This window comes from Anoplopoma fimbria, chromosome 20 (assembly GCF_027596085.1).
Source record: "Anoplopoma fimbria isolate UVic2021 breed Golden Eagle Sablefish chromosome 20, Afim_UVic_2022, whole genome shotgun sequence".
Taxonomy (NCBI): domain Eukaryota; kingdom Metazoa; phylum Chordata; class Actinopteri; order Perciformes; family Anoplopomatidae; genus Anoplopoma; species Anoplopoma fimbria.
The window spans coordinates 9,864,242-9,879,988 of record NC_072468.1 but is presented as its reverse complement, the minus strand read 5'-3'; the positions used below and the strand labels follow the sequence as shown (position 1 = coordinate 9,879,988).

At 40.4% G+C, this 15,747-nt stretch overlaps 1 protein-coding gene across 1 annotated transcript in view; it reads right to left on the bottom strand.

The window, feature by feature from the left end:
• Nucleotides 1-1,773: 1,773 nt before the first annotated feature.
• spire1b (spire-type actin nucleation factor 1b) overlaps nucleotides 1,774-15,747 on the bottom strand; it is a 40,605-nt gene continuing 26,631 nt past the window's right edge. The window contains 15 exon segments of the mRNA XM_054621373.1: nucleotides 1,774-2,570; nucleotides 3,370-3,662; nucleotides 4,040-4,067; nucleotides 4,171-4,241; nucleotides 4,438-4,575; nucleotides 7,469-7,611; nucleotides 7,848-7,941; nucleotides 8,053-8,141; nucleotides 8,144-8,215; nucleotides 9,097-9,147; nucleotides 12,158-12,199; nucleotides 12,835-12,964; nucleotides 14,108-14,194; nucleotides 14,770-14,934; nucleotides 15,092-15,166. Of these exon segments, the coding sequence (XP_054477348.1) occupies nucleotides 2,315-2,570; nucleotides 3,370-3,662; nucleotides 4,040-4,067; nucleotides 4,171-4,241; nucleotides 4,438-4,575; nucleotides 7,469-7,611; nucleotides 7,848-7,941; nucleotides 8,053-8,141; nucleotides 8,144-8,215; nucleotides 9,097-9,147; nucleotides 12,158-12,199; nucleotides 12,835-12,964; nucleotides 14,108-14,194; nucleotides 14,770-14,934; nucleotides 15,092-15,166 (1,734 nt within the window). The 3' untranslated portion in view covers nucleotides 1,774-2,314.

Here is a 15,747-nt window from a genome sequence, read left to right as displayed (position 1 = left end):
TATGTGCATCAAACAGTGTAAATAAGAAAATAAAAATGCAGAGAAGTGGGATCTATTAAGTGCATTAAAAATAAATGCAAGAATACTATAAATAAGAATTAATTTAATCAGGAATATTACTTGGAATAATAATAAATTCCAAGAGAAAGACATACGTTTAAATACAGCACAAAGCAGATACTTTGATCAGGTATTGCATTATAGTTTATTGTTGTAGTCATCATTTGTTGCACTCTCGGCGGGGAGTTACAGCTTAAAGGTAATACAGACTGAGGGTACAAGCTACACCGTAGTACATGCATGATGCTGTCACACTGTGAGGTTTTCATCCGTGGGCTTCCCACTCCTCCCCTAAACACACTGTACCGGGATAGTTTCCCACTCAGAGACACAGGTCTGCAGCAGTCTCACCGTCAAGATACCATCGAGGCAACACACACCTGATCTACAAACAAAACGTTAGAAACAAAGTATGTACAGTTACAGTAGATGACTGTTCAACGTACGAGCGTGATAAAAGGCAGTTCTTAAGGCAGAGATATCTTAAAGAGGGAGATGAGGAATTGGAAGAACAATGGAATCAAAATCCTGGCAAAAAATCTGGTATTTCCTTCTGCCAATAAGTCTCTGAATAATGGAGGGAAATCATAAAGGGATCATGTTAAGACATAGAGTATGTGTGTGTATATTTTTGCTGCCTGTACAGTGAACCGGGTTTCATAAACTGTGCATCTGTACAAAAAGGTATCTTGATATGACTAATTCTCACAATACAAATATAAAGAAAATAATATGAGTTAATATATACCACATATTTATATACCCAAAGGTACATTTAAAAATGAATAACTATGCAGATGGTTTAAACAAATTATTCAAAGGCAAGAATGAAAAATATCCCACACATTGTTCTGGAGGTGATTATGTTTCCATACCTTCTCCCCTGCACTTCTGAGTCATTTAAGTAAGTTACAAATGAACAAACAGTAAGAATGTCTTTTTTTAATTTTTGCTTCTCTCTATTGGCGATCAGGATTTACAAACATTTGAATTGACAGTTGTGGGAGTGTTTTCCTGTGTTACCAACAGGGGCTTTGAAGTTTGAAAGGTGTGGGCATTTACCCGCAAGAAATGTTTTACTAGAATCAGTTGCATCATGGGAAATGTTTTTGAAGCTTGACCCATATAGTGACTAATGGACACAGAGACACACACACAAAAGGGACACTATCTCAGCCTCTGCAGCTTCATTTTCCACCATTCTTTTTATAATATGTCACTCACAAGTCCCCTTACTTTATGGAAGTGCAATACTGAAATCTCTGAAGTGCCAGACCACTGCCAATCAAATCTGATCAAATCTTACCCACAAAGACCTGATGAAGCAGATTAGCTCAACTCTTTATAGAAAACTGAGCTGTGCTTATTTTGTCTTGAATATTCAATTTGAAATATCAAGATTTGCAAACATAAATCAGGGGGAAATTACTTTTCTTTTGATTGACATAAAGAGTAGAAAGATGCTAATATTTGGCACTAAGTCTGCATGAAAACAGATTTTAAATGTGTTGAAAAAAAACAAACTGATGTGAAAACAAAGACTCCTCAAGAAAAACTGAAGCCTGCATTTGAGTACGCTTGGTGTGGGGGAAAGTAGGGGAGAGTCTCAAAATAATACTCCCAATAAAAAAACAAAACTGATTGTGCCTTCATCGAACATTCATTTACTGTACGCACATATGTTTAAAAAAAAAAAAAAAAAAAAAAAAAAAAAAAAAAAAAAAAAAGAAAGAAAAGAAAACCCATACAAAATGTACAGTTTAATATTCCATATTTTGAGTGTCTCCGTTATAATATGGTCTCTCTGCAGGCCTTGTGTGTTCTGCAGTGCCGGTGACTGAGGAGGTCAAACACACGCAAGTCCTTCGTCTGTCTTGTGCTTATCGATTTGAACGTGAGTTGGGTTGGATTGCGCTGTTGTTCCATTTGAGTTGAAGGGAAGTCATTCCACTTTGACATCACAACAATTCTTGTCTCTTGGCTCAAAAGTCTGTGGCCAGAGATTAAAGGATCATCTATGATATGGAAATAGAAAAAAAAGATTGGCAGATTTACAGTATGCTGTTGTTTGAAGGAGCTGTACACGATCAGGACACAGCCACAAAAAACACACTGTCAACCACTGAGGTTCATATTACTCGGACTTTGAGCTTTATCAGACTGAAGTGTACATGTACAGTAAGATCACATCCAGTGTTGAGTCTTTGTAATTGTGCCGTAGGAGCTGGAAGCAGCCAGAGAGAGAGAAGGAGATTCAGATCTCCTTGATTGTTCGTTCAGAGGGCCGGTAGTCCTCCCTTCCTTTCGGGGAGGACAAGTAGAAGGACTGGGTCTTGCGTTTTAGGCGGGCCCTCTTGGTGGCCAGCGACAGACTGTGCTTGCTGGAGGCGATGATGTCAGAGATGAACTTCTTGCAGTCCACGCACACCTCCATGGTTGCCCAGTCCTCCGTCAGCTCCGATGGAAGCTCCAGTTCTTCGTGGGACTTCAAAGAGCCGTGCTTCGTAAGCCTGAACGGAACAGGAGGACAAGCTCGGCATGAACAGGATCACTATTGTTTGTGTTTCTACAGTTTCGTTTCTTTTGACTAATTGTTCAAACTATGCAGTTTATGTGGGCATTGACGCATTTTGTAAAGGATCCCTTCAACCTAATTACAAAAAAATGCTTTTTATTTAATTAACTGATGGCATTTAGCATGTTTTTTCTTACTTTAATTTTTTTCATTTGCATTTAAAGCACTTGTGTTTATGAAAGATACTAAGTCAACCCCAAATCCTCTTACCTGTCATGCTATTTATCAATCTAGATTTTTTTTTTTATGTCAGTTGCTGAGTTTGCCGGTCCCTTTAAACACCAATATCCTAGTAAAAAATTTGTTTAATGCAATTTTTCCATTATTTCCAATCAGTTAATAAAATTAATAAAAATGTTATGTATCTTTTACTAGCTCTGATCATAGTATTTTTCAGCCACTAGATGTCACAGTGACGGTGCACTATTATCTAAAGATACAGACTGGATATCAACAGCAGCTACTGATTGAATGCCTCTTTGTTTTTTTGTGTTTTTTTGTGCTTTTTTGTATTTTTTTGTATTTTTTTGTATTTTGTGATTATAAGCATATATGTTTTCAACTTTGCTACATGTTTTAGCATTTGCATGTGTAATATATTTTACTCATTAACAGTTTGTGTTTTTGGTCTTAGGGGCCCCTGTATCAATATCACACAAACTCTCCACAAAATAATTAGTTATGATACAACATGCACTCCTGATAGTCAGAAGTATTGTGCTCATAGCTCTTACTTGGACATGGTCTTGTGAATCCCGTGGCGCTGTGGGCTACTGGACGATTTCTCAGATTTAGCAGCAGCTGCAGCTCCAGAGGCTTTTCCAGCTATTTTAGATGCCCCTGTTGTTTCTCCTTTCAAAGTGGGGGGCGCAGTTGCCCCTCCCACGGCCGACGGCCCCGGCCCTCCAGCCACAGACAGCCCTTGTCCTATGGCAGCGATGGCACTTACCCTCTCCCTGGGGAGAGTGTTGGTCGAGCCGATGGAGTAAATTGGCAAACTGGAGTAAGGTTTGGATGGCAGCCGCATCTGATGGAGAGGGAAGACATGAATGGTAATAACAAAAAGCTAATTGGTAACTGAGAAAGAATACTGATGAATATTATAGGTGTACATTTTTCATAAAACTTCACAAACTCAAAATCCTGCCATAATGTTTTATTCACAGTGAGTTTGGACAAAGGTTTACCTTTAACAGTAAGTGCCCTTATTTTAAAATGAATTTGAACTCACTTAACTGGACTCACATTGTTTAAAAGTAATAGGCAAGCTCTCTAAAGTAGAGTAAAATTAAACTTTTTTTAAATGGCATCACATTACTGTCAGCTGACTGAACAAATAAAGTAATAGGATTTCATGCTGTACCGGCAGCTGATTGGCTGATTGATTTATCCGCTTTGACTCACCTTTTTGCAGCACTGCGCACACACAGGCCTGAAAGGGAGAAAAGTTTGGAGGAAGTGATGAATAAAACCGGTCACTCATTCGTATCATTTTCATTTTGAATAACAAAAGATAATTATCAAAGGTGTTTTACTTTTTGCAAAACTGGCAGATGTAGGACCAGGTGAAAAAGGAAAACCTTTTGCTTCGACAACAGAAGCAAAGCTGCAATAAAAAAACAGATAAAGAACACGTTGAAATAACAAGAAATTAATGTTAACGTCCACAATTTGACCCAATGTAATTAGTTGATAGATTTATTTGCTACAACATTCATTAAGGATGTTACAACTGCATCTTCTCAGTGAATTATTCTGTACATGACACAGACAGAATGGGTCGGACACAAAGAAGAAGATACCTTTCCCTTCTTCATAGCGTTGTAGATGTCTTTGTACTGCTGGAACTTCTCCAGCTCTGCCTTAACCAGCACCTGTCTGATGTGCATCACCTCCTCCACCGTCAGAGACAGACACTCTACAGGGAAACAGAACTCCTCCTGCAACGACACACACATACAGAGCTGTGGGTTATCCCTGGCCAAACGCGGATCCAACACTCAGGGCTCTGTGTTTATCATTCAGTGCACAAACAGCCATCCCTCTGCACCTTTCAGAGCAGTCTGCGTGGGTCCGGACTGCTTAAAGTGTTCTCATTGTTTGCTGAAGAAAAAAAAGAGAGGGCTCATGATGCGTAAACAACTGGAGTGATGGGAGGACATGATTGCAGCAGAGTTCCTCACAATGCTTGTCTCAGAGGAGCGTTCCCACGGAGACTGTACAGAAATCTGTCTGTGTTTGTTCTGGAATATAATTTCAAGACACTTTTCCACCTGAACACAGACTGTTCATTTGTATCTGGTGGATCAGCTGTGTTTGAGTACTCTCAAGTCTATCGCTGTGAAGATGTCATTGCCGCTGTTTTTTTTTTTCATTTACAGCAACAAAATATTCATGGAGTTTATTGAAGGACGCCGAGGCATCTACAGACACATCAGGGTGTGTGAGATTTGTTTGTTGTTTAGACTGTAAACAATTTCAGATGGAGTTAAACCTCAGAATTATAAACTGATGAGCAACATGTTCGAGGTGGTTCCAAAAGTCATGCAGGGCTTCTGGTTGCCTCCTCCAAACAACTCCTTCAATTCAAAACGCCCTCCGAGCAGCTCAGTAAAACAGCCGTTGAGGTTTCCACTGCTCTGTCCGCCATGCTCCGTCAGGTTGCCTTCTCCCTCTCGATCTGATACGCCATGGTCCTGTCTATCCAGGAAAAGGTCGGACTGGTTACGCTCTAGACGTCCTGTTGCAGAGGCTCAACTGGTTTGCTGCAGAGGTTGCTGGACACCATCAGTGATGCTGCAGGGGGAGAGATCTTTGTGCTCTTTCAGACTCACACATGATTGAATCGAGCCAGCAGACATGGCGTTTGCTGCAGAGTCAACATATACTTGACAACAACTCGTCTGAAATGTCAGTTTAGCTCTGATTAAAAATGTAACGGAAATGCTCTTTGTGAAATAAAGCTTTTGCTGTACCAGTTGTTGAGGGGTTTTGCGGTTGTACATTATAGTACCGCAAATGTACTGAACTGGTTTCGGTTTTGTCGGGAACCAGAGGCAAGAAGGGAGGAAGCATCAGACAGCTTCAAAAGAAAAAAAGTAATATCTTCAGAGATATGTGGAAAAAAAGGATCATAAACTGTGTCTTCTTGTCATCTATAGTGCCACAAATAAAGCAAAAAAAGGAGGTCAAAATAGACATTTTTATTATAATTGCATCCCGTCAGCAGCAAAGAGATGATATGTAGAGCAGATTTAGATGAATTTTAGCTGAAGCTACCTACTTGTGGTGGAGAATTAAAATGTGTTCCAAAGCCGTGAAGTGAATGATTATTAGATTAATGATATTGTTCACTAGCTATGTGATCACACCTCAGATAAAAAGCAGTTTGTCCTCTGCCTACAATGGCAGCAGCCTGCTCTATAGGTGAATGACCTCTACTGGTGGAGCGGGAAGCATTAGGAGCGGATGGGAAGCTACAGTTATTATGCCAGGACGGACTGAGGGAGACTGGCAAACCTTGGCCGACTCTCTTCCTCTGACGTAAACAGCCCTGCACAGAGCAAACCCCGCCTTCATCAACCCCAACGCAAATGCCTCGATAGGATGGGAGCTCTGCAAAGTGTGTAGAGCGGAGGGAGACGGGCGGAGGAGGTAGATCCTGGGACGATACGAAGCTATCATCCCAACCTGAACGAAAGAAGGTTCCTGCAGTTTGACGAAGTCACACCAGCAGATAACGTGAACAGCATACACAGCAGATATGGTGATGGAAAAAATGGAAAAAGAAGAAATCTAGGAAGACACACGCAAATAAAAGGATAAGAGAGATGACAATGACTGTTTCATGTCAGGCCCTTCTCATTTTGCTTCTCTGTGAGCATCATAATGCTTTTTGTCCCTTTGTCTCGCTTATTAAGTTACTGGAGAGGATCTGTGGCCGGGGCTGAGTTAAAACTTTGCCACACTACACTGTCCTCAAAGAGCCCACAGTAATCCGCTCCAATAGATCAAGATTAACATTGTCATTCATACTATTCACAGGGCAAGGGTACAGTAGAATGAAATAACATCTCATCCGGCTCACAAAGGTAAGGTCTAATTATGTTAACATTCTGTACACAAACGATGAATACTGTCACACTGATTTGAATACTGCTTATGTTATTTTGCCAGATTACCACTCTTTTTGTTTGTTAGTTAACTGCAACTGCTCTTACAAACAATTTTTAAAACAATGAAACCCTAATCATGCCACTTTTTTTCAAAACGTTTTGGGACCTAGTATTTTTTCATGATGGGTTTCATCTACTGAGGATATACAATAGACTGTATGGAATATGGTTGTTGTCTCCGTGACGTCACCTATGAGGTTCTGAAGAGCCGTTGTGGGTGTCTCCGGCTGTCGCCATCTTGGCAGTGACGACACAGCCTTAGTCTAAAATGGGCAAAGAGGTGGATCATCGATGGAACTGAGGCATGGTGACGCTACAAAGGAGACAGCTAGCAGCCAGCGACTCGGTACGGCATCTACCTGTGACTTAAAGTGGTTACACTAACTTCAGCCTTAATATAAATTAAACTTGTGACTTAAATAAAAAGTCACCCCCCGAATGGTTGTCATGAACAAAGATATTTGCTATAGAGACCAAAATTGTTTTCGTAGGCTATAAAATGTTAATTCCTGCTGTAAAGTTGTGCATATTACGATGGGGATTGACTTGACTTTAAAGCCAGCCTTAAGTGGCCATTTGAGGAACTGCAGTTTCTGAAATTTCCACCTTTGCACCAGAGAGTACTGCCTGTTATATGCAGTAAAGATGGCTGACTCACCAGAGACTTGGAGCTCTTTTTGGATGGCGGCTGAAACGGTCGGACATTGGTCGGAGTCTCCTTCTCGATGGAGTGTCTCCTCTGGGGGGTCTGACGCCTCTCTGGCTGGGGTGTAGAAGAGATGGGCAGGAACATGGGGGGAGCTGGTGTTTATAGAGGAAAGAGAGGTGAAAGTGAGACAAGGAGGCAGCTTAACTGGAAATATTCCATTGGCTTATTCAAGGCTCAAGAACTTCTGATTATAAACAGCAAGAAAAAAAAGGAAAATCTCTGACTTGCGAGGCTGTAAGATGAAAACTCATTCATCATAGTCAGTGTATGGTTTAGCTGAGGAGGCGACTGAGCTGTGACAGGGATGTAGAAATAATTCCTGACTCACTTTTCTTCCCCAGAGCACACTCCGGGGACGTATCATCCATCAAAGATGTAGCCACGCTGGAGCTGCTTGCTGATTTGCGCCCAAAAATCTCATCCTGAATGCGTGGAATACACAAACACTTCAACCGTTATTTGCTCTGCACATGCCAGGTGAAATTTCTACAAATCCATCCCACACACACACAAACAAATGAACGCATACTGACGTCGGAGTCGGAGCTGTCCAGCTCGGCGAGGCTGGGAGCCTTCAGGAGCCTCTTCCTCGGAGGTGCAGACTGAGATCCGGAGGCTTCCCCCTGGAAGAGCCTGCCCCATTGGTCAGAGACAGAGAGCTGGACGTCCTCCTGCCCATGTACGGACTAAACTCATCTGCACAGTGCCACACACAAGAGAGAGTCATTCAGGCTGAAGGAGGAAAAGCACTTGGCATGAATCTCAAAACAAATCCTCATAGGATTCCTTGCGTGTGTTATTCTTTCAATCTATTCTGACTGTTCTACCCCCGGGAAAAAGGGGGAAACAGACAGTTTTCAAATCCCAGTGTGTTTAAAGGGAGGGTGAAGTGAAAAGATGCATTGAATCCTATACAGAGGACTGAGGTTTGAGATCCATTCCCAAGGTTAAAGAGGTCAGGGAGGATGAGTTAAGTTGGTCTGAGGGGAGGCAGGGGAGCAGGCTGGTGTTACACACAGAGCATGGAGGACCCTTTCTTTATTATTCAGGGGGAAGCTGAATCCTTCAAACCAAGTGCATCAAGGTCATTCTGCAACGAGAGAGGAGTCCAAATATAGAAAACAAGAACCAACCACCTAACAAGCTGCCTGATTCTCGATGAGAAAAAAAAAAAGAAAAGAGGATTTAGAGTGAGGCAATGCTGCAAAAGACAGATAAAGAGCTGCAGCCGATGGAATCTGTGGGAGCCCTGAATCCTCTCTATTCCCATTTCAGTTTCTTCTCTAGTTTGAGAGAAACGCATCCAACAGGAGATCTGTCTCTGCAGCTGAACGAGAAATAACTTTTTTACAAGCTAAAAGAATACATCAACAGGCTTTAGACTTCACTTTACAACAAACAAACTAGCCATAATTGGTTATTATTGTACACTTTACCTGTGTCTTGACCAGGCTTCAGTATTTAAATATGTAAAATAGAGGATATATTAGTTTACAGCCAGGGAGGCAGACAGACAAGGCCATTAGGTTAAGGGCAAAAAAAAGGCCTTCCATATCACACCAGAGCTCATACTTTACCTATTCCAGCACGGAACAAATCCTGTGGCATACTGCGAGTTTTGCCAAGACCTAAAAGAGGACATCTCCTTCATTAAGATAACTATGATAACATGCCTTTTCTTGGTATGTCTGTGCTGTTTGGTCTTAATTATGTATCATGATATATGCAGTTGTTGCACTATTGTGTGGTTGAATGTGGATAATTAACATTTGTGGACGACCCACCCTCCCTCGACCTTATTTGCGAAGCGTAGGGCCCACCCTCCGGTTCTCCCCAAAGGTAAAAACTCAGCTCTGTCAGCACTGTTATAGTTGTTTGCACTGTTAGCGTGGTTAGCTGTAAGCCGTTGGCCCAGCCTTTGCCATGTTGAGGGCCATGGAGGGCAATGCCTCCAGAAATATATTTCTGGAGGCAAGTTTGGAGAAATATAGTTAATTGCTAATTGGATGAAAATTAGATGGGTAGATTGCTACCACTATAACTTTCTTTGCATAAAGTATGAAGCGAGACCAAGGAGGCGATTAGCTTAGCGTAGCAGAAAGACTGGAAACAGCTAACAGTTAGCTCTAAAGCTATTTTATAAACTTGTTGTGTCTTCTTTGTTTAATCTGTAACGTTAAATAAAAAGAAAAGTTGAAAGAATAAATTGTGGTTTTTCAGGTAGTTATATATGTTGGAACTATTTATTGGTTGGGTGCAGTGACTTCCTGTTGTCTGTAGAGAAGTTACTGTGAAATAGTCCCTTAAAACTCCCCGTAAAACTACAACAAACTGTTTCCCTCTGCTTCCAGTCTCTATGCTGTTATGCTAACAATCTTCTAGCTTTAGCTTCATGTACACTGCACAGAAATAAAAGTGTTGTTGATCATCCCCTCTAACTCTCGCAAGCTAAGCGCATTTACAAAAATCTGAAGCTATTCCATAAATTGTGGATGGATAATAAACATTCCAGTCAGACACACCATCTCCCTTTGGCCACCACCAAACAATAAATGATGCCCTGAAGTGCATGATACATCACCAAGAGTTGTGTCCACATCTGAGGAAATGGATTTCTCCTTGAAACTGTATTTTCTTGCTCCTGATTAAAACCTTAATCATGTTTATTAAATTGTCAGTGGGAATGTAGCATCTCCCCATAAAATACAGAGCAAAGTGAGAATCAAACTGATCCCTCCGTATGAGAATGATGCATTATAGAGGGAAGTTTGTACACACATACACACACACAGATTATCAGACACCATGAATGAGTATGTGAGAGGTGATAAAGCCTGTGGTGCGATGATAGACACTGGCTTCAGTAGGAAGGAAAGAAGAATCCAGCATTATTCTGATTTGCCTGCCTCAGCAGTATTTCCTTATCACTTCAATCAGAATTGTCTTGTTTAGTTGGACATATTTAATGCTGAACACTTTCCACTACTGAGAGACGGCTGTGCAGAGCATGAGGCTGCACCCTGATTTAATTCTGCAAAGTCACATAGTACATGAAAGACTCTTTTGTATAATGTTTCAGCTGTTCATTTTCCTTCCTTTGTCTGATGGCTGGCTACACACTTCTACTTAAATGGGCAATGTGTAATGTATAGCCACATCTTTGTATTTTTCAGCCTAAAAGTATGGCCAGATTTTACACATTGCACCTTTAAGATTTGCCTTTGAGCAGTATATTTGACAGATGATGTACATAGCAAAGGTGACACATTGCCTGAGAGTTTAGAGATCAGCAGCAACAACCAGGACCATTTTTCAGGAGTCATATACGTAATCCTGTGGATTTGTATGACAGGAGCTGTAGATAGACATTTATATAATTGAGTAGGAGTATTACACCAAAATGTTGTTCTCCAAAGAAAGACTGAGAGCACTGAGGCAATGTAATTTCACATTGAAAAAATAAAGAAAAGCATGATGTACTCAGCAGTAATAAAACAAATAAAAAGAAGAAACAATGACATTGTACATTAAACTCAGCTGGATAATGTAACATTATTTAAACCATCACTGGCCATTAATTCAGTATCGAAACACAAAGCACCAAGGGCAGCATAGCCCTTTTTATATCCCAATCCGCCTGTGAGACGATGTGATCTGTTCCAATCAGCCAACTGAGTTTAATCTCTCCCTTTAGGACGACCAGATGCGAATAAGAAGTTAGGATTCCCTAGTGTCAAAAGAGAGGAAAAACATGACATGTAGTACCGCAGCCGTAGCTCACAACTACTAAGTCAAGTCCAATTACGGAGTTGTTACCAAGCTATTTTTATCCGACCAATAAAAGTATAACATCACAGAAAATACTTGGTTGTGGTAGATCTAACTTCAGCTTTGCCCCTTTTTTGTTGATTTTCCAGTAGAGAGGCAGCAGCACGATGTTTCAAGCATTTATTCCCACCTCATCTCGACTACCATGCTTACATGCTAAGAAGTTTTTGCAAACCTTTAATCAAAGGTCAGTGGGAAGCTGTGCAGTGGGCCTATCATCACACCCATTTTTAATCCTATTTGGGTGCTTCCTAAACACAAATGTGAGGTTATATTTTCTTTATTGACTGAGCTTCTTTTTAATAATAATGTATTTATTCAAATTCTATTCATTTCTTACTGTTGAATTATATTATATTTCACTTTTTTCCAAGATGAAAGACTAAATGCTAAAAGTAGTCAAATCTGAATATATTAAGCTAGGTATAAAATACGGAAAAATAAAAAGGACATTACCTCAGTGTCTCTCAGTGGTTGCCTTGACTACAGACTTGTCTGTTAGTACTGTGAGTGAAAATCCCGTGTCCATTCTGCCGTTCAAAGCGTCTCTCAATGGTGTTTCTCTCATCTGTGTCCCTCTACCCACCACCAGTGTCCCTGGTCCCCATGTTTCACCTCCACAGACCACAGCCGACCACCACCAACCACTGAAGCATGACATGGAACTCATCTGTGTCCTTGTGTGCTGATTGAGTGTGTTTGATGTGTGTGCAGGCTGGGAGAGCAGATGAGCAGCCACAACAAGGAAAGAAACAGAAAGAGGTATAAAAAAAATAAAATAAGCCAGACAAGCAGCGAGGTAGACTTTACCTGACGCGTCAAAACTGAAAGACATGCTAAGTGGCCGAATAACTGCAACGAGAAACAGTCATGGCATAGGACAGTTATTGCTTGTGGTTAGGAGGTAAATCAAGGCAAGACTTACTGTACTACATTAAAGGATGTAATCTGCTTGTATTTGGCAGGACATGCAAGGGTATAACACGCTTATTGTCTGGTTCTAGATTCCTGAAGTGAAGCCACTTTTATGATAGGAGATAATAGGATTTCAAATAAGCCACAGCCAATGGAGATAGATTACTGACATTCAGAAACAGTTGTGGTTTTAGCATCGTTAGGATTAAAAGAATTGCAGACACTTAGCAGTATTTAAAAACTTCCACTATCTTGCAAACATTCAAGTCAACGAAACATAATGAAAGGCATTAGTTGCAACATAAAAGTGAAAAGTTAGACAGCATTAGCTACAACAGCAAAAAACAGGGGGACAAATAATAGTGTAGTCTAGTGTAAAAGGAACTAAAACATGAAGCTGCTTCACATTTCTCATCTGCAAGCACCAGCTCCATACTTCAGCTTAAAAAATACATTTCAGAGTGAAGTATGTTTCATGTGAGTGAGGAGGGTGTGTGTGTTTGTGTGTGTGCGTGTGCGACCAATAAGATTACCAATAAGAACAGGAAAAGAGAAGTGGCGAGTTCCCTTACCCAGCCTTCCCCTGCGGACCTCACCAGGAGACACTGGTCGAAGTTTCCTCTCCGATTTGATTTCCTCCAAGATGCGTTCATGCAGCGTTGGAGGAAGCTGAGTCTGTGGCTTCAGCTTACGGGCTGACACCTAGATCAGGTCGATGACGGGGAAAATAGAGATAGTGACACAGAGAGTGAGTAGAGTACAACAACTAACAGGGTTACAGCCAGCAGGCCTTTTCATCACCACCTCCTTGTTTCTCCTGTGACTGATTGTTCTTCTCCTTATCTAGAGTTGAACGGCCTGCTGAAACATCACTTGCTGGTTCTGCAGCAAGATTTATATCAACAGAGAAGTGATGAACGCAGCATTTCACTGAGCTCACAGTGCAGGGAAACTTGAATAGGAAAGCTACAACATTCATGTTTTACAGAGAGGCTGGATTGTTTTTTTTTATATATCGGTTTTTTTTCAATAATATACTTCAATACAGAATTTTAAAACATTTTTCGATATGATGATAAAAAAGCATTAACTAGGTCAATTTTAATGTACATCCAATAACAGGGTCAAAAACATTCATTTTTTCCACTGTCGTAAATATAAGGAAAATTCCTTTTAATTTCAAACTGGTGTATTTACTATAAATGTGGCAATAGTGGCTCTATTCTTCTTGTTAGGGTAAATAAGGACTTGCAAAAACCAACGTATATCTGGGATCAAAACATTCTAAAACCCAAAGACGTTTCATTGACAATGAAGTAACACAGAATAAATCAGCTAAATATTGATATATGAAACTTCTTCTCCATATATTTAGGAATATTAGTTTGGTGAAATCTTTTTTTAACAGTTGATAGTTCTGGCATTATAGCTTTGTCAAATCAGCATTTCTATCTCCTTAGCCTGGGGGCCAGGACCCACACAATGGGGTCGCGAGATGATTAAGTGAACGGAGGAGCAGAAAAAAAAAACATGTTTATCATTTCAGACATCCAGACCAATAATCTAAACTTTTTTTCTTGTCAATTACTGGAAAATTTCCCCTCTTTGAACCTCTAAAATCAGTTTGAATAAAACAAGGGACCAATTCATTCTTTGGTTGAACTGGTCCCAACCGATAAATGTATGATACAACTGAGAAGGGCTCACCAGCCTCAAATGGTTGGAACCACTGTTCTGGCTGGATATTTCATTTGAAGACATTTACCAGGTTCGTTGTAATCAACACAGAGTAATACAGGCTGCGCAAGGATGGGTTGTGATATTTAAGTCTTAAACTGCACTTACAGGGTTGAGAGGTGGTCTGGACCTGATGAACTCCAGGATGACTTCATGAGCGCTCTTCTTTAACCTTGGTGGGATGTCTCCATTTATCTGAAACAACAGAACAGAATAAAGAAATATGAAAAAGGTACACACAGACAGACTTGATTCCTTATTACTTTGTCATCAGTAACATAAATCTAGTTCAAGATTTCAGCTTGTTGCGGAATGTTATTTACTAACTGGAGTGCATGACATGGAAAAGTTTAATAATCTAGTACCACATTACACACTGAGGTACTGAAAAGGTCATGAAGTCTGAAGTGTAAAATTATCTGCTGCAAGACAACCAAATCAAGTACCATAAACAGAGCCATCAGCTTCGGCTGCAACTAATAGGTATTTTTCATTATCAATTAGTCAAATATAATTATTATTCTAAGTGGTTAATCGCTAAATTCTTTAGTCTGTAAAATGTCAACAAAAAAAAACATGTCCATCACAACTTCCCAGAGCCAAAGGTGACAACTTTGAATATCTTGTTTTGTCCAACCAAAAGTCAATAAACCCAAAGATGATCAATTGACCTTGTTGTTATACAGAATAAAGTGGCAAAATATCCCCTTATGGGAAGTGCAGCAAGAAGGAGGACCAATTTTTATTTGGGGTCAAAACTGGACACTGACCATGACTTTGCGCAGTTTGTAGCGTTGGGACTTGATGTCATCCATGAGCATCTCATAGGGGCTGAGCTGGTACTCAATGGGCAGAGGGTTGTACTGACGCTCATGCACCTTCTTCAGCTTGACTCCTTCACGCAGGCTCCTCATCACCTGAACCCAGAATCGAGCCTGACGGAGGAAGCAAAGGGCAGCATGGGAAAGGGAAGGTAAAAATTAGCAATCATTTTTGCTCTAGCCTCTCTAGAGTGAGCGAGAGGGAGTTAGGCTTTGATGAAATGATCAGTTGAGGCTGGAGGCCAGATGTCAGTTGAGTCTGTTTGCTTACCCAGTCATCGTTCTCTAGCTCATTTAGGTCTCTGCCAGGGTCCTCTGATGACCCTTCCTCCATCTTACGGAGATTCTGGTGGAAAGAGAGAGAGAGACAGAGTTTGAATGTAAAAGAGTAAATCAAAAAAGTAAGACATTTGGAAAATAAATAACCTAAAGGAGAGGGGTGATGGGCCAGTACATGTGGACCAACAAAGACATAGCTGTTTTTATACCAGTTTAGCCTGTGACATTGTTATACTTGAGGAAGATTTTTTATTTTTTTTACTGACAGTAATTGCCATTCAGTTTCAATTTAACACTTAGACAGTTAACATAAACTTTTTATGTGTGATGCACCACTAGTCACCATCATCACATAAACAGTTTGTCTTCACAAGACCACACAATAATTACTGTTCATAATCTATGAAATTAAAGATGAATTATGATAATTAAATGACGGATATAGCTGTTTGTTGACATATTATATATTGTAAAAAAAAAAAAGATGTAGTCAGTCTTTACAGATTGACAAGAAAATACAACATTGATATTTTAATTTTTAGCAACGATTGCGGCTGTGCTCTAGATATGACGCTAGCAATCTTGGTTAAAAGGTCACTTGGTCCAGAAGGAAATATTGTCAACAACTAAAGGATGGATAGCCATGAC